General features: G+C 42.1%; 1 protein-coding gene across 3 annotated transcripts; it reads right to left on the reverse strand.

Annotated features, from left to right (window-relative positions):
- Positions 1–4212: 4212 nt before the first annotated feature.
- TRPV1 (transient receptor potential cation channel subfamily V member 1) lies at positions 4213–24994 on the reverse strand. Of its 3 annotated transcripts, XM_072916860.1 has the most exons (19): positions 18145–18282; positions 16293–16382; positions 14973–15155; positions 14310–14340; positions 12494–12809; positions 11794–11960; positions 11354–11506; positions 10851–10991; positions 10083–10381; positions 9311–9487; positions 8944–9108; positions 8574–8669; positions 8191–8261; positions 7636–7801; positions 6860–6926; positions 6132–6448; positions 5432–5559; positions 5067–5182; positions 4213–4623 (listed from the first exon to the last, which is right to left on the reverse strand). In XM_072916860.1, exons 5-19 carry the CDS (start codon positions 12793–12795, stop codon positions 4454–4456), a joined length of 2535 nt encoding a protein of 844 aa, XP_072772961.1. In that variant the 5' UTR covers positions 12796–12809; positions 14310–14340; positions 14973–15155; positions 16293–16382; positions 18145–18282; the 3' UTR covers positions 4213–4453. The 3 variants fall into 3 exon arrangements, with proteins under 3 accessions (XP_072772961.1, XP_072772962.1, XP_030144041.4); XM_072916861.1 differs by lacking the exon at positions 14310–14340; XM_030288181.4 differs by lacking the exons at positions 4213–4623; positions 5067–5182; positions 5432–5559; ... (13 more) ...; positions 14973–15155; positions 16293–16382 and adding exons at positions 16918–17327; positions 18448–18623; positions 19672–19824; ... (1 more) ...; positions 23525–23666; positions 24836–24994 and having other exon boundaries at positions 18145–18345.
- Between the last annotated feature and the right edge of the window lie 52 nt (positions 24995–25046).

Genomic DNA, 25046 nt, shown 5'->3' on the forward strand with positions numbered 1-25046 from the left:
GAGCAGCGCTGGGGAATGAGGCAACATGAAAATGCCTCAAGGAATGCACAGTGAGGAAAGCGTGGCCCCACCTAAATGCTGCATTTTTTTTGGCTCAAGTTTGTGCTGCCACTGCTTGACTCAAGTAGTTTTTGGAGGATTAGCACCAAACCTAGGGAGGAACTTTCATGTTTTAAGAAATTCAGGTTGAACTAATGGTTCAGTCATTTGATTTTTAAAAACATCAAACCTCCCTTCTTAGAATGGGGATATTTTTATCTGTCTTATCCATCTAAATCTGGGGAATGGTTTATTTCCATTCTTTCTCCAAAGATCTCTTTATACTTGTAAAACACAGGAGGGGAACAAAAATTCACCCACTATCAGGCCTTAAACTGAGAGCCAGACTTTGTATCAGCTGTAGCAGCATATGAAATGCTCAGGAGCTGTAACAAACTAAAGTCCCTGCAGGCCTCTTCCACTTGTTGTCAAGTTCTTTCTGGCAAATAAATGAAGAATTGAAGGTGAACATCTACCAGCTGAAATAAGCCCTCAGATGCTTTGGGTCCCCAAAACAAGAGCTCTAAATCCTGCAGGTTCCTCATTGCTGCAGTCAGGAGGGCACTGGATAAATCTGGTGTTTGAAACTTCCAGGGATTCCAAAGGGAATTCTTTGGGTAGACATGTATCATATGTGCCCCAGCATCTTTTCAGGATACATTTTCCCTGCCTCAGTTTCAACCCATTATCCTAATTAAAACCTCTTTCATTATGCAAATCATCTCCTCTCTCAGTTTTAGGTTATTCTGTGCATATTTCAAAACCAGCTGTTTCTATCTGTCCCTGCAATCATCCTCTAGAGAAAACTTCACCTATTTCCAGCCTTAAACTCCTGTGATGAGGGATGTTGTGTTCCTCTTTGCCCCTAAAGCCCTCTAGGCTTTCTTTCTCTAACAGGAGCTGAGGCTCCCTTTTCCCTGGCTGGTTCATCACCCACATTCTCCTCTGGAAAAAGAGGAACTGCCTGGCTTAAACCTCCTCTGTCAGCTTGGAAAGAAGTGACTTGGACTTGGTGACATGGTTGGAAACTGCTCTTTCTGGCCCAGTGAGTCAGACACTTCCTCCAGTTCCTGGAACTGGGAGCTGCTCCCACCGCTTGACATGGCAATTCCACCTTTCATACCAACATCCAGGTGACTAAAATGTTGATTTTAGAGGCTGATTATAGCAATGACTGCGGAACACAGCTCTGGGTGGTGATCGAGCCTGAAAAACCTTGATGATCCTGTGAGTGTTGGCGTCTCCTCATGCCCACTCATGCCCTGCCCACAGGAACAGGGAATGTTACAAATGGAGATGGAGCCACAGCACCACCAGCACAGGAGGAGGGGAGAAGCCCAGTGAGCTCAACTGGTTGATTTCTCCTCTTTCCTAGAGAAATTAGTGTTCCCTACCACATGTTTTGAAGATTAACATCTGCTGTAGGAGAAACTGGATCCATATTTCCTCTGTGGAAGCTATTTCAGAGTGAGAAGGAATCCCAGCCTGCATGGTGTGCTAATGGGAAGCACTTCAGAGCCCTAGAACCACATCAAGAAGACCCAGGGTGTCTGTGCTGATTCTGGCAGCATCAATTAAATCCTCTTCCTCCTCAGGAAGAGGAAAATCCATGCCTGTGCCCAATGGAGCAGACATGGAGACTTGCAAGAAGCATCTTTCACTGCAACAGGGTTTTCTCTGAGGCCTGAAAGCTGCTCTCAAATACTCAAGACACTGCCTGATCCCCAGCTTGCCTGGGATTTTTAGTGGAATTTTTTTGAGTTTGGAAGATTTACCACAACATTTTGAACAAAAACACCATAAAATTCCTATTACTGTGGTTCTGAAAACTTGAAGCCTCAGAAGCTGAGGGCAGTGGCTTTACCCCTTAAAGCTGGGGTTGGCAGGATCCTGTGTTTTGTAGCACAGCAGCACCTGCTGAGCAAACCCTGTGAGGTTTTGAGTGTTGAGGGCTCCAGCAAAGATCCTTGAGTGAGTCTGATATCCAGGCCACAGAAAAGTGACAGAAACAGCTGGTGTTTGGCAAATAAATCTGATTATGTGCCATGAATTTGAGCAGAGGCAGCAAAGCAGGGCAGTGGCATCAGAGGGAGAGGGGCTGGCCCAGGGGAAGAGCAGCAGCCCCACCCTTGGTGTAGACCCCTTCTTGTGGGCCCTACCAGTGACCCCACTAAAAGCTGCCTCAGAAGGGATTAACATTGGTGTTTAATTAGGACAGGGGATATTCACACTCCAGTGCAGCTGTGGCAGGGGGCACGTGAACAGCAGGATGTGTTGCTCCAAGGTTTTCAGGCAGGGTGTGTGTTTTTCTCAGTAATTTAGGAATTACTGGAGTTTGAAAAGCAGCTCAGTTTTCATGGCTGACTCGACCATTTGCATCTCAGGTATGGAAATGCTGTCAATACTGAGATTGTGGTTTCGTTTTTCCACGTGTTCATGGATCCCTTTTCACCTCCCAGGGAAGCTGAGGCCAGCTCACCCCTTCCTGCTATCACCATCCACACACATCTGCAGTTATTGTTAATTACAGCTGCCACCCTCTGATGGGAGGCGAACACATCAACACCCTCTATTTGTTTTGCTCCAGTTCCACTGTGGTTATTAGGAGCTGGGGGTTATATATATATTTATTTATTTATTTTCTGGTCACCTCCTTTCTATGTTTATTCTTAGGAGTTTGAATAATAAATTATTTCACTGTCTCAGCTTGTCTGGCCCACTCAGCTGTGAGAGACATGGATTGTCTCTTGCCATGCTCAGAGTGGGGCATAACGAAGCTTTGAGTGGCATCTAGAGACTGCTACCAAGGATTTAGAGATATGAAACTGAACACACCTACTTTAAACATCTTCTGTGGCTTCCTTGTTCACCAGAGACACTGAATTCTGATTATTTCCAGTTCAAATTCTGACTTTCTTCAAGTAATTCTTTCAAATCCTTTGTCAATTTTCTCTGGTTATACCCTACAAACTCTGTGAAAATAAAATTACATTTGTCTCGAGTTTTAACCAAAGAAACAAGAATTATTAGTCCTCTAGATGGTGCTGCTATTTCAAATAAAGCAGCTGGATGTTTGAAGATTTCCTTGAAATATATTCTGTAGTGCCCCAAGAGAAAGGACCACGGTGAGAAATCCTGACTCCAGGAAAAGAAGTGATGTCACACAACCCAAAATTTCATCTCACAGGGCAGCCTGTGCATAAACACATTGACTGCTTCTCTTTAAAAGCAGTGGATGTCCCAGTATTTTAGTAAATGCTGCAAAATTATATTTACTGATGAAAATTATCTGTACTTCAGGTAAAGCCTCAGGAGCAGCTGAAGGCCCTGGTTAAACTCCTGGCTGACTCAGGGAGTTGTGTGTGCACTCTGTTAAAGGCTGTTTACTCCCAGTGCTTTAGGGATATAAGGAAAGAAGGTAAAATCATCTACCTTCTCTTGCCCAGCATAGCTGCTCTGTGGCCCAGCAGTGAAATATGGGGCCAGCTATCAATAAAACAAATTTTGTTGTCCTTAGCTCCTCTACACCCTCTCACTTTTCAAGAAGATGCCAAGTTCCTCTTATTCATTCCTCCTTCCAAGGCTCCCATCTGTATTTTCAGAATATCTGCCTATTTTCCCTCTGATATTTTTCATTATTCTCTTTATAGATCCAGACAGATGGATTTTCACCACCAGATTTTTTCCCTATTGCTGTCAAAATCAAGAACAAAAACTTTCTAATTTCAAGATTATTATTGTTGTCCATTGTTATACATCTGACCTTTGAAACATATATTCTCTATAACCACTATCTCTTACTTTGTGCAAAGTTCATCTGTTATCTAAATAAATGTCAAATTTGGGATCTTGTTAAGCTTTTAGCTTCAGTAAAATAACTGTGAATTTCTGGAGTTTACTCAGACAGTGTAAAAGAAACATTTATTTCATTGATTTTGACTATTCAACCTTTAAAATTTCAGAGTGTATTTGTTCTTGTGTTATGAGAAAATGATTTTTTTATTCTTTCCATTTCCCCATTTATATATCTGCTTTCCAAGAAACTTTCCCCACAGGAACATCTATCTGGGCCCTTGGTGACTTTTACTGCTCTTTTATGAGTGCTTTTCCAGTGTCATAATAATTTGGTTGGTTGGGTTTTGAGGCAGCAAAGCCACAAAATCAGGGCCTGTGTATGCTCACAAAAATCATTTTTAATACAAGAGACTCTAAAAACAGACAGAAGGTTGCATTAAAAAATAATCATGAAGACATGAGCTTAAACAACAAATAGTTTATGTAGCACACTTAGTGTAATAAATAAATCCTTGCACATGGTAATTCCCTAAGTCCTCTGACCTTTTTCCAGAAGTCCCTGTTCCTGTAAATGAAGTGCTCTATTGTCCTGCTTGAGGACCAGCACAGGCAATCAAAATTAGGCTGACTTTGGAATTGACTCTTTCAATTCCTCAGAATCTTCTGGCTCAAAATAAGGTTCCAAAACAGGTTTTAATTTGACTTCTTCTGGTGGCTTGTGAGGCTCTTCTCTCCTCTTCTCTCCATCTTTTAGAAGTGGAACCAATGTTTTCCAGTTCTTTCCTGAAACTAAAAAGGAAAGGAATGGTTAATTTTTTTCCCCCTCCACAGAAACAGAATAAAATATACAAGTAGTTTTAACAAGAAGCTACTGAAAGAAGAAGAAAGAAACAGGAAAGAGGACTTTGTGGTTTTCTTCCCCATCCTGTTCCACAAGTTTTCCATATTTCAGCTGGCAAGTACTGACTGCACAGTTAAATGCTTTGGTGCTGGATGCTGAGCTCCCAGACTCTGGGGCTTGGGATCTCCAAGACAGCTCCTTGGTTTTTACTCCAGAGAGTCAAACTGTGAGCAATGAGCCCATTTCATCCTTTGTATTTTGTGCTGGTTGAAAATGCCATCAACTCAATCACTGCACTACCAGTAAGTGCACAGCACTGACTGCCCTCCATCAGTTAATCCATGCTGCTGCTATCACCAGAGTGCAGGATTTGGGTCTCTGAAAGCCTCACCTCTGCCAGGCTTAATGGAGAAACTGAGATTTCGTCTGAGGTCCCCAGAGTACCCAGGGTCTTCATTGATGATGCCCAGATTAGTGTTCCACGTGGACCAGTTCACTTCATCAACCCTGGGGAGACAACAACAAACCCAAGATCTATTCTAAGGCTCACCAGACAACCCCAGGATCGGTTTTACCACAAAATGTCACCTCTCAAGCCTCAGATCTGACCCAAAACCAAGATTTAACTGACCATTTCAGACACTATTAGTGCTCTATTCTTCAGAGTGCTCCAGGGGGAAAGTTCTGCTTCCCACCACCAGATACTTGAAGTTGTCTACAAAAGCTTGTTGGCTTGCTACACAAACAAGCTTTTACCTGAAGCACCACCTGTAATCATCTTGGCCATCAGGTGTGATCCCCACCAGGACTTGCTTCCCAGAGCGGAAGGAGTGCCTCAGACAGTTCAAGTAGCTGTTCTCAATGTCCAGGATTGTGATGGCTCTCTGCCAGGTAAAAGAAAGCAGAGCACTGAAAGGCTGCTGGTCAAAGTCAAACACGTGCTGAATTGTGTCTTTGTTTCAAAAACCCAGAGTTTTTATCATTGTCAACATCTTAGAGCAGACACTGTAACTCTGCAGCGTCACCCTTTGTTAATATGCCACTGAAAATGCTGAATTTCTGCCCTGTGAATAAAACTATGCAGTTCCCTTTATTACCTCAAACAGAAACTGATTCTGGTAAAGATTGGGTTTCCCCTTGTATAATCTCTCTCTTCATAGTCTAATCAGGATTTTCCATCATACAAAGCCCAAACAATTTTAGCCAATTACAAAATTACTTATTTTCTTACATTCTGAACATCTGTGGAACACTGGGAATGTCTGCTAGGGCAAAGCATCAAATATACATGGAAAAGGAGCTAATACCCTTTTTTTTTAGGAACTGTCAGGTGAATCAGAAAGAAGCAGTGACCTGTTATTTAGATACATGCCAGCTCCTAAGGATTCTTTCTGATATCTTTTATGATTTCCCCACATCTTTATTTTTGGACAGCAGCCTCACAGAACCAACACACCTGGAGTTTCCAGATGCTCTTGCTCTCCTGTGCAATTTTGTTGACAGTCTCCCCCATCAGTGCAATGAGCATGTTGAGCAGGAGGATGTAGGTGAGGATGACATAGAGCACCAGCAGGATGACAAACACAGATTTGAACCTGTAATTCTCTGTGAACTCCAGGTCCCCCATGCCAATGGTGAACTTGAAGAGCTCCAGGCAGGTGTAGTAGAGGCTGTTGTAGGAGGTGCGGCCTCGTTTCACCTGGCAGCACCTGGCATAGTCAGAGATATTTGTGTCCTGCCCCTCGTTGTCATCTTCAATCAAAGTCACCACAGCTGTGGCAAGAAGAGAAAATACATTCACACAATGGGAACAGAGTTTGAGATCGTAACTTCATTGCAAGCAATGAAAAGGAGCAGAGAGATAACACACGTTCCCTCCACAGCACACTGACCCCAGGGAAATTGCCCTATAAAACATTCCCCAGATCTGACACCCTCTTAGCAGTTGCTGGCTCAGTTTTCTCCACATATGACTGGTTTTCTGTTTTCTATTCAGCTTTACAACCCAGAGGTGAAAATCTATATTAAATTACTGCAAATAATGCCTATTCTGAAGAGATTTGGTTTTTTAAATTAGGTTAATTTGTTAGTCTTTAGTTGAGAACAAAAAAAAATCTAAGCAACTTAAAAAAAAAAATCTGATATTCTTTAAGGTAAAAAAAGTAACTCCAAGTAGAATATTACCTGTAGAAAATCCCAAGAGGAATACAAGATAGACAAACATGAAGCGACACAAATCTCTAAGGATCATCTGTAACATGGAAACAATGGAAAAGATTTTAAAACTTGAATGTAAACTGCAACAAAAACTGGTAGAAAATACTGCTTTGGCTCAAGCATGCATTTGCTCTGAACTGGCTGTTCATGCATTAAACTGTTGCTTATCCAGCTGAGATAATAAACTTTAATACAGAAACTGTTTTTCTCTTATCCATGGAACAATTTGCACACAAATGCAACAATACACATGGGAACAGTTTCCTCTTTGTGAGTACAAACCAATAAAGGCAGTTGCATCTTTCTTGCCCTCTTGGGCTGGCTGGCTACATCACAGAGAGGTTTATTAGCCAGCTACTGCCTCTTAGCTAACTGCTCTGTTTGGAAATATTTTATCTATACCTGGAGAAATTTCCAGCTGGTAGAAAGCTGGGCCACCTTACACCAGAACAGCCTGCACTGTTCTCAGCTTCCTTGCATCCATACTTACCCAATTATAGTTATTTTGAAGCATGGCAGGTAATAAAAATAATCATCATCATCATCATCCTATCAAGACTGCTATAAAACATATGGATGAAGAGCAAGGGGGTTTTTTTACATCACTTACATTTTATTACTTCACTCAGAAAATAATAACAAAGGCTAGCAGAGTCATCTGAGAGGCAGACATGGCCTGGAAATGGGGCTGTTGGCAAAAGCTCTGAGGCTCTGCTGCCCCCTCAGGCGCACCCTGCACTGACCTTGGCGATCATGACAGAGTAAATCCCCATCTGCTGGAAGCCCCGGGTGTAGTAGAGCATGTTGGTCCAGCCCAGGGCCAAGGAGAACACCATGGAAGCCACGTAGAGCTCCTGGCCACAGAAGTACAGCACCACAGAGCTCAGCAGGAGCAGGGAGTGGACAAAGCTGGAAGACAAGAGTGGTGTGAATGCAGAGCGCTGGGCTGGCCACAGGTGCTGGGAACAGAGCAGAACAAGGGATTGTCCAGCTGGGAAGAGAAAGGGCCTTGGAGAGGCAAAGCTCCCTCAGCAATGAGAGGATTTCTGCATAAACAACATGTAAATCCCACTTGGAAATCTATTCCTAACTCCTGCATGACACACTGAACATTGAGACACTTAATTTGCTTTACCTCCACAGAAGGTCACTGATCCAGACCCATTTGTTCAACAATATCCACTGGCAACTCTGCTGTAAAGAGCCAGGGAATTATAGTAAAGCTCCTATAACAGGTGGCTTTAGCCTCAACTACAGATTCCCCACACTGAGATGCAATCAAAGATATTGGAGCTTACAAAAGAACCTCACTGTAGCCATCCACTATCAGTGTCCTGAGTGATGGGCGCCTCTGCACAAAATACTGGATCTGAAAAGGGAACAAAGACCAGGTTTGCATCAAGGAAATATTAATATCTCCTGTGAATTAATTAACTAACCACTCACCCCTGTATCAGGGAGATGGTACTCATAAAACACCTCACAAGAACAGCTCAAAACCAACACTGGTGCAAGAGATAGGGAGGACCCTTCCAGTAACATCAGGTCAAGGAAGATCATTTGCACCTCTTGACTAAAACATGGATTATCTAAGCAGCCAATGCTCATGAATAGGAAAAGCTTGTTTGATTTTCTCCTACACCTACCCAAACAGCAAAAGGAGAATTTTCAAATATCTTACCCCTCTGAAAAAAAAATAAAGGCCTCCCAGTACACTCAGGATCTCTCCAGTTACTCGAAAATATTCCCCAGTGCTGTAACCAAAGGTGAAGGGAGGCTGTAGAAGACAGAAAAATAACTATGTTCAGCAGAACTGGAGATAGAAATACCTGGCCTGGCCAGCAGCTGGAAGCCAACTCCATTTCTGGGGGAACAGGGAGTGGTTAAGTTTCTCAATGAGCTGCAGCAAGGGGGCAAGGCTGGGAAGCAACCAGGGTCAAATCTCTCTCCTGCCTTTAGGAAAGGGGAAAATTTGGATGCTAAGGGCACACATTCAGACTGGGGTATCATGCAGTGGGTGGTTCCCCTGACACTTGACAGGAGTAATGTACCTTTTCATTCTTCTGTACAGGTCTGTAGTAAGCAGCTGCAGTGAGGATGGTGATGTGCATGGTGTAGACAAAGAAGTTGAAGTAAAACAAGTGCTTGACAAAGCGGTCCCACTTGTCTTGCAGCAGCCTGTTAAGGGGCTCCACCAGCAGCATCTCGTGACGGTTCTGTGCAAGAGCAAAAGGAGAATTTTGCTAGGACCAGAATATAATAGACTTTGAAAAAAACCATATTCTATAAATGTTCAGCAAATGACCTCTCTAGCTCCCTTAAGCTCAGGGTGGGAGGTCACTGTTTCATGGAAACGAGGGAAAAGATGCTCTGTGTGGAACATGAAGCTCTCCCCAGCCAAGGAGGTGCAGTACTCACTGGTGTCTCACTGCTGTAGGCAAGGATCTCAAGCACTGAGTTTTTCTCACAGGTGTCTATACAGGACAGGTCATAAAGAGAGGAGTGGACAGGTCCATAGGCCCATTCAGTGAACTTTCTGGACAAGTGTCTGCACTCAGGGTCTTTGATCTCCCGTCTGAGGATGTAAGCGAAAATCTAATTGCAAAAGAACAATACAACCAACATTTCAGTGCTAATGGACTCCTCATTCCTCAGCCTCTCCACAACACAGGAAGGGTAAATTCTCCCTAGTTCAACTGAGCTGAAGCCAAACCACTGGAGCACTGCAGAGATCACAGTCTGAAATAACCACAGTTTATCTTCTCACTGTGTGATGGGAGATGGGAAATAACAACACCTCTTACAACTTGGAATTATCTGTTTCAAAACTGCAAGAGAAAAGCAGAGATGTTACACATCTCTGAGCAGTCACTTTAAATGGGAACTGCCAGAAGGTGAGTTACATCAGCCAATCTGAAATAAAGGAGCTCCAGTGGTTCAGATGATATCAGAGACCCACTTTCTGTTTCCTCTGGGGCTGCCTTGCATACCAGTGAATAAACCAGCTGAGCACAGACACACTCACAGTTTGTAGCCTTTAAGGACTGTGCAGTTAAACTGCAGCATCAGTTCCTCTTAACTAAAAAGCTTCAATAATGAAGTCCTAAAATCCATTCTGCATCAATGTTTTACATGTTCTCTCTACAATGTGAGACAGCAATGGGGCAGTCAAACAGCTTTGTTCACCTACCCCTATCTTCCCTGTTTTGGCTGCCAGAGTTAAAGGAGTCAGCCCTTTCTTGTTGGTGAGTTCTTCCAGCTTGAGGATGGGATTAATTTTGGCACCAAGGATCAATATGTTATTATACATCTTGGTTACAAACTTGGTGTTATCCTTGGTGTTATCTGCAATCTCCACCAGTGTGTGCAGGACCATGTTGCCCATGGAGTCCTCAGCAGTGATGTTGGCTGCCTGGTAGGGATTCTCCAGGAGGAATTTCACAATGCAGAGCTGGTTGGTGCAGGCAGCCAGGGACAAAGGCAGCTCTCCTGTGGCAAGCAATTGGAAGGAGTGGTCAGAAAGCCCAGTACTGGAGGTGCATAAACAGAAACATCACATTGTTTTCATCTTTCACCATGAGAAAATATTAATTTCTCCATCTGTAACAGCACCAATTCTTGTGATAGCTGTTAAAACAGGTTTTCTTTAGTTTAACTGCATCACAGAAACACAGATGCTTAAAAAAAAACCTTCCAGGACAGGAGCAGGTTACAAAGGATATAGTGCTCAGAGAACAAAGGAAAGCTGACACCAGGCTCCCACTGAACACCATCAGCTACCAACTGTGTTTCTTTATAAGCTCAGTCATTGATGGGAAATATTTGGCCTAAAGGTGGAACAGCCCATCTGGTACTTCTAGGCCTCCAGTCCCACATAAACAGGATTATTTAACAGCTTGTATTTGGGATGCTGCTAGGACAACTCAATCAATAACGATCACACTGTGCTCACTCCTACCAAAATAAAATCCAGATTTCCCTTTGATTTTCCTGAAGAACTCCCCACAGGCTCTGGCATGAACATCTGCTCCATTCTGGACCAGGAGCTTCACCAGGTACATGTTCCTCCTCTCGATGGCAATGTGAAGAGCAGTCTGGCCTACAGAGACACTCATCAGAGAGAAATCCTCAGCATTTAGTACAGACTGAGAGCTTTCAGCACTGCAATTCCCTCAGCTCCATGTAAGATGCTGGAACTGAGAGCTCTGCAGGCTAAAAAGCTCTACACTGGAAAAGAACCCACACAAACAGTAAACACAAGTCATTAAATCACTGTATATCAAAAATGGCAGAATATTGCACCTAACAAGGCACAGTCCCTGCACAAATCCACAGACTGGCAATCACCCACCAGAACTTTGGGGTGCATAAGGCCTCATGCACAGGACTCTGAGAACCCTGCCTGACCCCATTTCAGTCTGAGCACCCTAAGCATTCACTGCAGCAGCTGTTTCCTCTTACCCTTGTAGTAGTTGTCAGTATATTCTGCATTAACAAACTCTTTCAGAGTTCCAGTTTTCCTTGCAATATCCAGCAGCAAGGGAATGGTATCGTTTTTCCCATCATGCAGATTCAGCATGGCTTTCAGTAAACAGGTCTTGCCAGTTTCAGGCTCTATAAAACAAAAGATTGCAGGTATATAGAAGTCATTACAAACCCACCATCTATACCCAGACAAGCAGGAATTAATGAGGTTCTTTTCAAAAGACAAGAAACCTCATTTAGTGTTTCACAGAAAATTTCAGCTCCTGTAACCTTCCAATCAATGGGTTGGCAAATCAATAGGGCTATTAAAGGATCTCCTGCAGACATGTAACATAATCATCTTTTTTTATTTTCATCTCAAGAGCACTACTGGAGGAAGAAGAAGGCAACTCAAGGTATGTGACACTACAGGGTACCTTTGAACTCCTCATCTGTGAGATGCTTGAAGGTTCTATTAAGGTAGAGTAGTAGGTCACTGAGGTCCTTTGTGTTGCCTTGGGCTACAGCATCAAAGATCCTTCTGCGGTCATAAAATCTGAAAGCTTTTTCTGAGCAGCCTGTGATGGAATCTGTAGATAGGAGCCTAATAAGGGGAAATGTCAGTTACCTAAAGTCAGATCAACTACCAGAACACTGTTCTTCATTTGCTCAGGTGAAGTAGTAAACGCTGCAGATTAGAATAGGTACATCTGCAAAGACTAAAAGAACAAAGTGTGCAAGCAACTCTCCTATTAAAATTACAATTCTGTTGCTGAAAAGCTGACAACAAGTGATCAAAGAGGCATTGAAGCTTGGCAGTGTAACTGCAAGCCTGAAGCCAGGCAATCCCTTGTTCTCACCCTGAACTATGTCCATTCACTGAGCAGCCTCAAGCAAGTGAACTGAGGCCTACTGCCAATTTTGGGCATAATATCCATGGAGATAGAGATTTTTAGAGATGCCAAGAGACAACAATACTTGCCACTTTCAGTGGAAACACTCCTTAATTTGGCATAGAAAACACTGAAACTGAAAAAATGGTCATACTCAAGTGGAGAAATCAAATGCTGCTCTAAGAACCATGACCTGCAGTTGTCAAACTACTCATTACAACCAAATCTCACCAGGCAAACTTACTTGTGAAGCTTGCCCCTCTCCAAATTCACATGGAATTTGATGGCAGATGGTGCCATCAGGTGATCCATCTGGCAGAAGGAGTCCATGGGAGCCATGTCCTTGTCACTGTCCCCCATCACAAAGCGGCCCCGTCTTGCAAAAATGTTGCTTTTGGGAGGCTGCACCCTGGAGCTGAGTGGGCCCTGGGGGTTGTCAGAGGTTTCCTGGACAGAGTCCTCCCCATCCGTGTGTTCATCTGTCACTTCAGACTCCTCCATGTCAAAACTGCCAAACTTCTTCATCTTCCCAAGAATGGAGGACATGATGAGCCAGCGGCCTGTTGGTTGGAAGGACACAAACACAAGTCAGCACTTACAAGGCCATGAGTCCCTTTAGCCTAGGAATGTTTTCCAGAAGGAGCAGGGAGTGGATTGGTTGCTCTCATCCCAGAAATGAGGCAGATGGACACATTCTCACTGTGCCCACAGCCAGAACAGTTTAATAGGGTCTTTATTCCTTTTGTTCCTGTTCCCACTTCCCTTACCCGTTCCAGAATGGAGAAAGCAAACCAGAGCATCCCAGAGCTTCCTGTTCATTTCACTGCAGAGCTGAGCCTCAGCTACCTCTGCTTAAAACCACTGCCTCATCCTCCAGTCACTGCTAAAGCCTGAACAACCTCAAACCCCAAAAATCTCTGCTTCTCTTCTCTACTTTCTGACTGGTTTATGCCAAACCATTCTCATGATTCTATCAGGGATGTGAAAAAGCCCTGCTTGTGCCAGAACCTGATCTCTGGGATGCTGAGCAGAGAGGGCTTCCTGCACCCAGGAAAATGATCCTTAAGGGCTTTGCCAGAGTATGGCAGTGCCTGATGGAAAGTGGAGTGTGTGATCCTTGAGACATGAGTGTCACCTCAGCCATGAGGCACAAAAACAGAGAGGAGAGGTTACCACAGATAAGAACAACCACATGGCTGATCTTGTCTAATTCACAAGCACACAGAACCCGACACAAGCAACAAATAACACAATCAGAGAATGCTTTAGGTGGGAAGAAACCTTAAAACTCATCTCATTCCACCCCTCTGCCATGGCCAGGGACACCTCCCACTATCCCAGGTTGCTCCAAGCCCTGGCCAACCTGGCCTTAGACGCTTCCAGGGATGGGGCAGCCACAGCTTCTCTGGGCACCCTGTGCCAGGGCCTCCCCACCCTCACAGATAAAACACTCTGCTGAAGGTAGCACAGGTTGCCTTTTTTTGTTTGGTTTCTTATCAACCTGTTTTAATCAGACAAATATTATCTTCATGCCACTGAATGCAAAATATCCTGGAATTCCAGCAGTGGAGACAGGAACACATCACATCTGAACTGCTGCACAGCTGGCTTAGAGACATGCTCTGAAACTCTACATTGCTCGGAAATCCTACAGCTTTGAGCACAGGAATGTCACTAAATCTTTTAAAAGCCTCAAATTATAAACCACATTAGAGTGGTCACTAATTTTCTCTGTATAGTCAGTGTGAAAAACAACATTGTGAACACACTTCAAGGTTGTTTCTTGTTTCTCTTCACAAGACAAACATTCTGAGGGTTGTGTGCAAACCTGCATTAAAGCTAGATTTTCAGTTCTGTGGGAATAATTAATAGTTACATCATGGGTCACTTATATTTTTCTGTGAAAGCGGGACAGGAAAATTATCATTTGCATTTTCTGTAATTTTGTAAAATATACACGTAAAGAAAAATCAATTTGCAAACTTGCATCTTTAGGGTTATTGGAAGCAAACCAGAATAGCAAAGATAAAATACTAATGACTGCAATTTAACTTGCTCACCTTTCAAGTTCTTTGTCTCCTTAGAATCACCCTGAAAGAATAACATAATATCTTATTAACTTAATTGTCCTATAAATAAGAAATAAAAATATTTCTATTTGGGGACAAGATATTGAAATTATAGAAGAACTATTACTACAGTGAAAAAGGAATAAAAACAGTTCTATAAAATGTAGAAAAAATACAGTGGGAATATAGTCATGTATAATTTTAATTTTTTGTCTATTTAAACTCATGTAGATTGAGCCAAAAGCATCAGTGAGTGGCTACAAAACACACAATCAATTATCTTCCACAAAATAAATACAAATGTGCAAAATTAGCTCAATCCTGTCTCCCTGGCAATTGCTTGAACCTACTTTATACATGCTTTCCTTTTTAAACCCTGGTAATATATTTGATAATGAAGACAAAGCTGCATTTCCTCATGAGTATGAATTTGCAAGGGAAAGAACCTTCACAAATCTGTGGAAGGATTTAAAAAAAAAAAAACAATAAGCATTATCTAGTTTAAAAAATGCACAACATACTTGACCTCTTTGAAACCCACAGAAGTTTGATACAACGAACAAGGAAATATTTTTGATAGAATGCCTTGCCACATCACAAATAACGGTTTTAAAATAACCAGCCATGCTATTCAAATATACATGCAGCACTTACATATATTGACAAAAGTCCTGTCTTCTGAAAAATAGTCCAGTCTCAGTAAACGCCCACTGATCTACACGAATTTGGTGCCAGATATTCCTCCTCCAAGGTGCCTGGACTGCAAAGCCCTCAGAGTTTGCTTCTCCACTTCATTTGTCGCAAAATGTGATGATTTTTAGAACCAAGGGAAGTTCACTGGAAAAACAGAGAATACAGCAATAAGATAATTAAGAACAATTCTGGAAACAGAAGCATCAGTGGCTTCTATTCCCAGAGGTTTAGCAAAGCTCTTTACAAGAATTGCAGTAAGTTGCCGTTGTTTTTCCCTCCCCTTTAATTGCATTTAGTAATGGATATTCTTCTCCAGATTTCCTCTTAACAATACACTCAAGTTTGCAAAAAAAAAAAAAAAACCAGTACCCAAACCACCAGACAGCAATTGTTTCTGGGGGTCACTGTTTCAATTCTTGAATTTCAATTCAATTTACAAAACTTTGTAAAATATGCCACAATCACCTTTCTGGACACCTTTCTTGGGTGGTTGATTTAAAGATAAATATTTCAACAATAAGCTGATTCAGAACAGAATTGAAGAAGAACCATTAAATCCTAAAGCCTTTTTATTGTTTCATGTTTCTCCTATGTTTTACTTAAATTATATATACAGATATGTAACAGCCTCTAAATATTAATGTTATGAGGAAAAAAAACCCAACTTATCTAATCCTGGATGGATCCAACACCCTCAAAAGTTCAGAGCTGTGTCATATATTGCTAAATATATAATTTACATAAGATATTTTTGACAGAAACTAGTCTACAGAAACAGGTTTTCCAGAGGCTGATAGGCTGGGAGCAACCCCCCAACTTCCTGAGATTATCTGTCTTTTGTTTTGTAAAAGGTGGCTGTCTCTCTAGTCTTGCCATCTATCCATGAACATATAAAAGAATTATGTATTTACCTATTTAATAGCAAACTAATTATACTCCTTAGATCTGTGGTACTCAAAGCAACAAGGCTCTTTATTAATGCATAAATATAGATTACCAATAAGCAGGTCCTCAGCAGCATCCAAAATTCTGCAAAGGCTTTTGATGCAACAGCATCATCAGCTCTTGTCTGTTATTCAATAAAAATGAAATCAGATTTGCTGATAAAAATATATTTATAATAATGCAAGAGGGAAAACAACACATAACGAATTCAGTCTTTTTCCAACACCTTTAGTCTACATTTTCTCTGTAACATGCCAACAGTTCCCAAAGCATGACACAAATGGAAATGAAGCCACCTCTGTAATTAAGATCTCAGAACTCAGCACAGTTTCTCACCATAAAAATGTCAATTCTGATGTTGCTAATGAGCAAGAGAGGATTCCATGTCCATATTCCAGTGGAAAGATGTACTTCCTAGGAATGAAACTGTATGCAGGTAACATGAAACATCTTACTTGTTTCCCAATGTCATTTGAGCAAAATAAACATACAAGTAGACAGAAAAGTATAACTGTTTTATCATTAAAACATTTATATGTTTTAATAAAAAATAAAATAAAGACTAGGAGAAGAAAGCATTTTTAAGAGCATAGGATAGGGGATAAAACTTGGAAATTTTAAGGGAGTGCACAAAAGCATCAGAACAAGTTACAGACAGCAGCTCATTTCTCCCAATCCTTTCCAACATATTTCCTACCAGGAAAATGAGCCTTGCAAGAAGTGTCTTTTTATGCAGAAAGTTAATGGATCTTTCCCAGCCACTCAGATAAATTTAATGTGATAATTACTTCTCATTTCACAAATGGGAATGACAGAGCAACAAAATGTGCAGACCCAGGAGAAGCAGACATTAAATGCAGGGGTTTTGTCCCACCGTAACGAGCGAGAGTGCTTGTGGAATAAAGTAAAAAAAAACCCACTGTAGAGTCAGGAAAAAAAACAGAAGCTGCATCTCAGGCCATTCCAGATAATGACTTTATTTACTATGGAACATCACCATAGCTGCCCCCACAGCAGCATCCACATCCTTCCCGTAAACCACAGGGAATGGAAAAATCCTCTCCACTTCCTGCCTCAGCACCTCGTTCCTGGCAAGGGCACTGCCACTGCCCAGGACCCTCCTGACCCCCAGCTCCTCCAGGTGTTGCACAGGTAACATGGAGCACAGGTTCTCCACGAGGCCACGGCACAGGGCTCTGGTGACATGGCCCAGGGACAGCTCAGAGGCACCAATGCTGCTCACTGATGCCAGCAGCTCAGGAAGGTGTCTCTCTCCAAATATGGTTGGGTGGACTGAGAGCTTGCTGTGCTTTTGGGCCAAGGCTGCTTGGATTATCCTTGGGTAGATGGCAGATTCCTGAACCTGAAATCCTGCGGATGGGAAATATCTTGTTACCAATGTGAAAGAGTCTGGTGTATCTCACATGTGGACACTCACAATAGACACTGATGCACCTGTTCAGCAAATTATTGGCTATCTTTTTCTTTCCCCCAAAGGTAATTGTGTGTCCAAGATTTTGAACCATAATTCTCCCATCCAACTGTATCCAGAACGTGCAATAGCAGAAACGTTTTCTGATTACAGCAACTGCCTTTCCTGACAGTAACAGCTACTCCTCATTGTCTGTTCTGATTTGTGGAACAGGGACTGACAGCAGGGCTCAGCTTCAGTGGAATGCAAAATTCACCTTGAGCTCTTACTGAAAGAACAATTTCAGAGCTGATTTCTGTAGTGCAAAACCCAAGAGATTATTAAAAAACCTGTCAATGCCATGCATAAAGCACTTAAAAGATAGTCCAAGAGTTTGAGCCTTAAAATCCATTAGTGCTGCAAAATATTGCACCAAAAGGACTCCTTTAGACTGCAGTCACACAGAATTACAGGCTGCTGTCCTCAAATCTGCCAACCTTGCCTTTTGAAAATCAACTTGCACAAAATAACTCTGTACTTGAAACTAAAGAAGGCCTAGAGGGAATATGAATGTGGAGTCCAAGCATGAATGTTCCAGCATGTTCAAAAGCTTCAGCAGGAAATTCCAGAGATCTGGGAAGCATGACCCAAGAATTACATCCTTGTTCCCTTTATGGCATGATGGAACAGTTCTAGGCTTGTCCCTTTGATTCAGCTTCCTTTTACCTTGATGATCAGCCTCAGTTTTGTGCTTCAACTCTCCTTGAAATGACTTACCCAGCTCTTGTGCCCACTGCGCCACCATTCCCACAAAAGTTGCAAGCACATTCCCTCCATTGAGTGATGCTGCCACTGCCAAATAGTCACCACTGAAGTAGGGAAAATAAGTGACAGCTGAGGAAGGATCTGGTGCTTCTGGAGGCTGGAAGCCCAGGGGCATTGAGATGGTCAGCTGAGCAGAGGTGCTGATATTAAGAACTAAAACATGCACCAAAAAAAAAAAAAAAAAATCAGTGTTTTACTAAGCTACCTCGAAGGAGAACAATGAGAAAAACAAATTAGATACCAAAATGACCATACCTGCATCAGTTCTCTCAGTCAGACAGGAATAAACAGAGCACTGGAAATCTCCCAGAGCAATTCCCACTTCTGCTCCTTTGGGTATTCCATGCCATGCACAGGTTGTCCTGCCTGCAATACTGCCAGGGTCTCCCACATCTGGAAGCAAGTGGACAGGAAAGCTGGACTTTTTCAATCTGGAAGCAGAACAACATTATTGGAATAAAGCAGTTTGAGAATGTGTGGCATTACTACAAAAAACTCTTTGAAGTCACAGATCAACCTGGCCACACATTTGTGGCTGCTGGATTTATGGATGCTTTCACCAGTTTAGAAAGCTTTGTCTAGCACAGGGGCAGCATTCCAGTCCAGTGGGCTGGGTAAACCAGTCTGGAAGAATAAAGAGTTTTCCTTTCTATGCAATCTGAGCACCTGAGATTATACACTGCATGTTCATCAAGTTTAACCTACTGATGTGATATGGACAACCAGGTCCAGGGTGAAGGGAAAATCACAAAACCAGCAAAAAATGCAGCTAAGTGTCAAAGAACTTCAGTTGTCATGCAATTAGTAGTTCACAACAAAACCAGAAAGAGTTAAGTCCAACAAACTCCTTACACAATCAGCTGCAGGTGCTACAGCAACACCACCACATTAGCAACAGTTCAGTTCAGTCAGCAAAATGCAAATTTCTGTCACTCTTTCATACCTTGATGAGGTCTTTCACCTTGGAGTCCTCGCCTAACCTAAGCCCTGAAATATATAAGGCCTTAGCAATCAGCCCTGAAAGAGCAAATCATTAAAATAAGTAAGTAAATAAATCAACTGATTCTTTCTAAGATTTCCTGTAGCTTAATAGCTCTTAAGTATTATCACAAGTAAGTCTTTAGAAGTTATGAAGCTCAGCTCAGAGAACTAGAGAGTGATAACATTACCATGGCACAGGTAGCACTGTGGCTGCACTTGTCCATCCCACCCCACCACAGAAAGGGAGAGAACAGCTTGGAATCCCTGATAAGTCTCTCAGCTCTAATGTTTGTAAGTATTTTTTAAAATACTGGGCCAGATTTTATCAGATTAAACAGAGCAAACTCTCAATAACTCTACAGTACAGGCCACAATTGATCAGGAGTAAATTTCAATCCCTTTTTATCTGTAGCACATCAACAGTCAGGGCCCAAAGAGGTGCTCACACTGCCTGACACAGGCAGTGCACAAACCCCACTGAATGGCCTTAGCACTTACATGTCAGTATTCCAGCTCTTGTTTCTGCAGTTAAAATATCCCCAGCTGGAAGCATTCTGGACAGACATGAGTGGCTTCTTCAGGTCACACAACATGGCAACCACGTAGTCCTGGATGGTGCCAGCTGCATCATAAGCCTTCAGAAAATCTGGACTTTTAAACAAGATGTTTGAAAAACAAACAAAAAAAAAAAAACAAACAAAAAAAAAAAAAAAAAAAAAAGAGGGGTTTTTGCTTTAAGGCAGTGAGAGAAGACAACTTTCATTGTTAGGGGGAACTTCAGACATGTGGGTCAATTTAAATATCAAACAGCCACTTCAGTGATCAACCTGAATTTTATTGGTTTTGTTTTTCTAAATGGAATTTGTTATCCAAGCTGCAGCAATACTTATCCGCAGATGGAAGATGGAGAGAGGGCAGCTTTAAGGAATGGGTTGTCTAGGTTCAAAAGCACAGCATTGAAAAAATTACCAGGAAAGTAGTAATTGTTTATGTGAAATAAAACAGCACTTTGTTGATCCTGCAGCATTACTGAAAAATAGGTAAATTCCCACTTGCTCTGGGATTCACAAATTACATAAACGAAAATGAAACAAATGTGAAGTAAAACAAAGCAGCTGGACTCGTGATTTATGCAGCTCTAAAGATCACACCATGCTCCATATATCTGCTGGACACACAGTGGAAAAAAACAAGATCTAATTGAACCTGAACTCATTGCAGAGAAAGAGCCTGGCTCTTTGAGAAAGATTAAAATGAAGAGCAAATCTCTCTGATGCCAAATCGTAAGTGAAAAATTGTATCTTCTGCAAACACAGCACAACAAAGCAGAGCATTTGTGTCACCCCATGAGAATCTACCTCGGTGTCTGAGGAAGGAAGGAACTGAAATTAATTTAGAGACTCTGTTTTGGCATCTGGCAGCAACCAGACCAAGCAACTCTGTTACTGTTTTAGGCATGTCTGTACTTTCCACAAAGCAGCACAAGGCAAAATGACAGTGCTCAAACTGCACTAGCAAAGCTCCTCTGAGCCATAGTACAGACTAGAATTATTCTATGATTTTTAAAGCTTCTCTTCCTATATGGTCAAAAGCTTATCCTTTTATTAGTGATCTGTAGTATTTTTACAAGATCAGAGACTCTTGCATGCTTAATTGCATATAGTTTATATTAAATACTGCCATTTTAAATATTCTTTGACTACTTAATTAAGATTATGATTACAGAGAAGCACAGCCCTCGGCCTGTAGCAGCATTAACGTGCTACAAGAATACTAATTGTCACATAAATTCAAGATGAGATACAGCCTTTGGAGCAGCAATGTACCTGTTCTTTGAATACCAGAAGACTGTGGCACATCCAAATCCTGTAGCCAGGCTCACATGTGACTGAGGCAGAGGAAGGGAAGTGAGGAAGGTGGGGCTGCAGCGGCCATCCTGCCAGGTGACCAGGTGGCTGACCTTGTCTGGCTCAAAGGCAGGGCCTGTGCCACTCTCTGACCACTTGCAGCCTGAAATCAAAACAGAATCCAAGACATCCAGTGACTACTTGAGGCACAGCCTGTCTGGCATTCCTCATCTCTGGACACACCTGATGATTTGTTAAATATATCAGAAACAGAGCCAGTAGAGACTGTAACCAAATTAGTCTTCATTTCTAGCCCTAGACAACATCATAATGCAAATTATCCTTTAGAACACAGAGAATGGTATTTAAAGCCTTCCTTCTCTTGAAGAGAGATATTAAAGATACAACTTAAATAACACATAAGCCTCCAAAAAACCATGAAAATATAAACCAGCCACAGTCTGCTATGGGAGGTAAGGAGCTGGCATGGCAGGTCTCACATATAAACCTCAGCTGGGATGTGCCACATCACCACCTGGAGAATGCTGCCTCAGTAATGAACTGCTCAGGATGGACAGCACAAACCTGGATCACCTTTGGAGCCCAAGCAACAAGAAACCTGGATCTGTGAGTATTAAGCAGTGCACTGCAAAGTGCTTAAGAGTAAAATCCTCATGTACTACACAACAAAGCTTCACCAAAGGTAGGACAGGGTTTAATTCAGAGTTTAATTCAGTTCCCAGCCCAGCACGTTCCTTTTGAGCAGAGAACACCACACCTTTGAGGAAACCTTCACATTCTTTCATTGAAGAGGAGAGGCTGGGCTCAAGCACTGTTTGCCTGCACATTCCAGGGCACAGCTCTGACCTCTCCCAGGCCATCCCTGGACACAGGGCAGGGACAGGACAGGTCACTCACTCTGCAACTGAGGCAAACTCTTGGGTTTTGGCCAGGGAGCAGAAAGCCAAGAGAAGATACTCAACTTCCTGACTCCTACAAGTACGGCAAAAAAAATGTAATTCTTGGGTTGGATACACGGCTTGGAAGTCACAGTTACACAGTAAAAAACAGCCCTGAAGGCTGGGAGGTGCCATGAGAAACGTGCAAAATAAAACACATGCTTTTTCCTGTTTCCTCAATTCCCTGTTCTATCAAATCTGTTTGAACGGAATTTCTAATTGGCTTGCTTTTCTCGTTTTAAATGGATTATAAGAAATATTATTAGTCATAAAATCTAACCCTAAAGGACACTGTTAAAATTTTTATTTGTATCCCAAAGGTCCTGGATCCACTTAGTCCACTCAAAACAAATGAGAGCAAACACCCTCTTTCACTTGATAGAAATGAAACTAAAGTGGCATGTGGCTTTAGAACATAAAATATTTACCACTATGACATAAGAATCTGTGCCTACGAATACACAAGGCTTTGTTATGCAGCTCCTGGGACAGCTGGAAAGCAACAACAGCTCCTCCAGTCCATCCAGCCTTTGGATTTCTTTCTTTCTAATCATTTTTAGTATTTAATGTAGAATTACAGCCAGTAATGAATACTACAGTGCCTCTTCAAGCAATTAAGACCCTGATAACTTCTGACAGGCAGTGACCAGCACTTTGGGGAAATCTGCTCTGTGGTTTACAATACATCTTTATTTCATCTGCATAACTCCTGCTATAATAAAGCTTGTACAATTGTCCAGATGAGCACATTACAGGGTTAAGTGAAAGAAAACATGGACCCACATTCTGGAAGCCTTAGACTTCAGGAGGTCTATAAAGCATTAGCCAAGAAGATAATCCATCCCTATCTCACAGGGCTGGCAATCTAAGGCCTGGATTCTTCAAATATCCTCACTATCACAAGGATTATCTGGGTGTTTGCACAACCAAGTCCCACATGACTACCTCACTGCAGCTGACTTGTTTCTGAGATCTTGGCAAGCAGTTGAGCATCCACAATCCTGACCACAGTCCTTTCTCAGCTCCTAATAACAGAAGCATAAGCACCAAAATGAATGCAGCATGACATCTATGCATGACTTGCTAGGAAAAAAAAAAAGTCTTGGGATTTTGGGGAAAAAAACAGAGTTATTGAGATGCTGGACAGCATCTAGGTAAGGGTTTTATGAAGTGAATAAAATCCCCTTGCAAGTTGTCCACGTGATGCAGAAGTTCCTTCAAAGGGCAGCAGATAGCATGTGATGGAGAAACAATTAACAAGGCACAAATATGCTATTCCTCCTTTATATTAATAATTCTGCTGAATCTGCAGGGATGTCATTAGGCTAAATCCTTTATCATTAACTATAGTGAGTAGCTGAAATTTCAGTAAAAAAAAAAAAAAAAAAAAAAAAAAGGAAAATTCCCATAAGAGATCTTCTGTTAATTCTGTTTCAGAGAAGACCAAGGTGATGCAGCAGTTTAATCACAGAATTACTTCCCTGTTACAACTTAATTTTCTGCATCATAATACTCTGAGCAGGAATGTTAAAGAATGAATGTTACCTTTATCACTTTTCCAAAACACAACCCCATGCATTTGTCCAGAAATACCAATGTGGGTGACTTGCTGAAGCTGCTGCCGAGGCAGAGCAGCAAGGCATTCATTCAGTGCTCTTATGATTTTCTGGACATCCTGCTCCATTCCCTGCAATCACAAAGCATTATCCTGAGCATGAAGCCATTAGGATTCACTCAGTGTGTTTATTAAACTAGGCTGCTTTAGTCAGAAGTGAAGCACAGAATTCATTTAGTTTAATAGCATTTATTAGAGTAATATTCACTACTAAACTCTAACACGAAAAGAGAAATTGAAAAAAAACCCCACAAAAACTTAAAATCAATACTAGCAAGTTGAGCCTCTTAAACTGAAGGCCAAATAATTTTTAATTTCCTAAATAACCACACTCAACCATAACTTAAAAAAAAAGTCCATGACCACTGACTATAAGCTTTCATTAATTCACCTTATCTACTGCTCTTTATTTTCCTCACAAAGAGAATTATCTATGTGTTCTGACAGGTGTGCAGTCTCCCCTGCCTCTTCCTAAAGCTTCTCCCTGTTTACTCAGTGATGATTTTGATGATGCTGATACTTCATTTCTGGATGTTCTATTCCTAGAACCACCCAGCAAACTGATCTAACTGTTCCCCAGGAGAAGCTTTCACACTTTCAAAGGTTCAGGTTACTTTGTGACAGACCAGTATGAAGATTACAGAACTATTGCAACAGAGTCTACAAATAAATGTGAACTTTGTGCATAGGTACTTCAGGCTGCATAAATTGGCATGAGGAGGGTTGGCCTGTTTGGTATCCTTGGTATCAGAAACGGTGCACATTTTTTATTATTTTGATTAATCTTTTTTTATATTGACCAACACAATGGATGTAAAGATCTTTAACAGGAGTATCTGTTCCTGGTTATTTCCATGGGGAGTTTCCAGTTATGATTCCACCTCACCATGAAGTGCAAAAAAAAAAAAATGCCCTTCCAGTTGGCAAGTGGTAGCTGTTTCCTGACTGGGAGTGTCAAAAATAAGGTGGTGGCTCATGGGAGAATAGTTTCAGAGCATCTTAGGCCATTTTTCAAAACCTAGGTCCTTCTTAAGTCGAGCAGCTCTGCTTAACTTCCTTGAAGGGTGAGCAGGGCATGTTTTAATTCTGCTTTTTGATATCCAGACACATACTGCCAATCTAGGCACCAAAAAAAATCCATGAGAGCCACTGCACCCTGCCCAATGTACCAAACAACCCAACCACTGCAAGGCAAGGCCGGTGTCCTGCAATTTCCCTCGGCACTCCCTGGCAGCCCTTACCTGCGGTGCAGCTCCCGGGCTATCGCTGTGTGCCTGCGTCTCCCTGGAGCAGCTGTGTGCCAGCGCCAGCCCTCGCTCTGTCCCTGTCACCAGCGCTGCCTTCACCGACGTCGTGCCCAGGTCAATGCCCAGCACACAGGTGGGCCCCGCCGCGGCCATCAGGGGATGGCTGTCACCCTGACGGCACAGACAGGCGGAACAACACCCACCA

The sequence above is a fragment of the Taeniopygia guttata genome, chromosome 19 (genome assembly GCF_048771995.1).
Source record: "Taeniopygia guttata chromosome 19, bTaeGut7.mat, whole genome shotgun sequence".
Taxonomy (NCBI): domain Eukaryota; kingdom Metazoa; phylum Chordata; class Aves; order Passeriformes; family Estrildidae; genus Taeniopygia; species Taeniopygia guttata.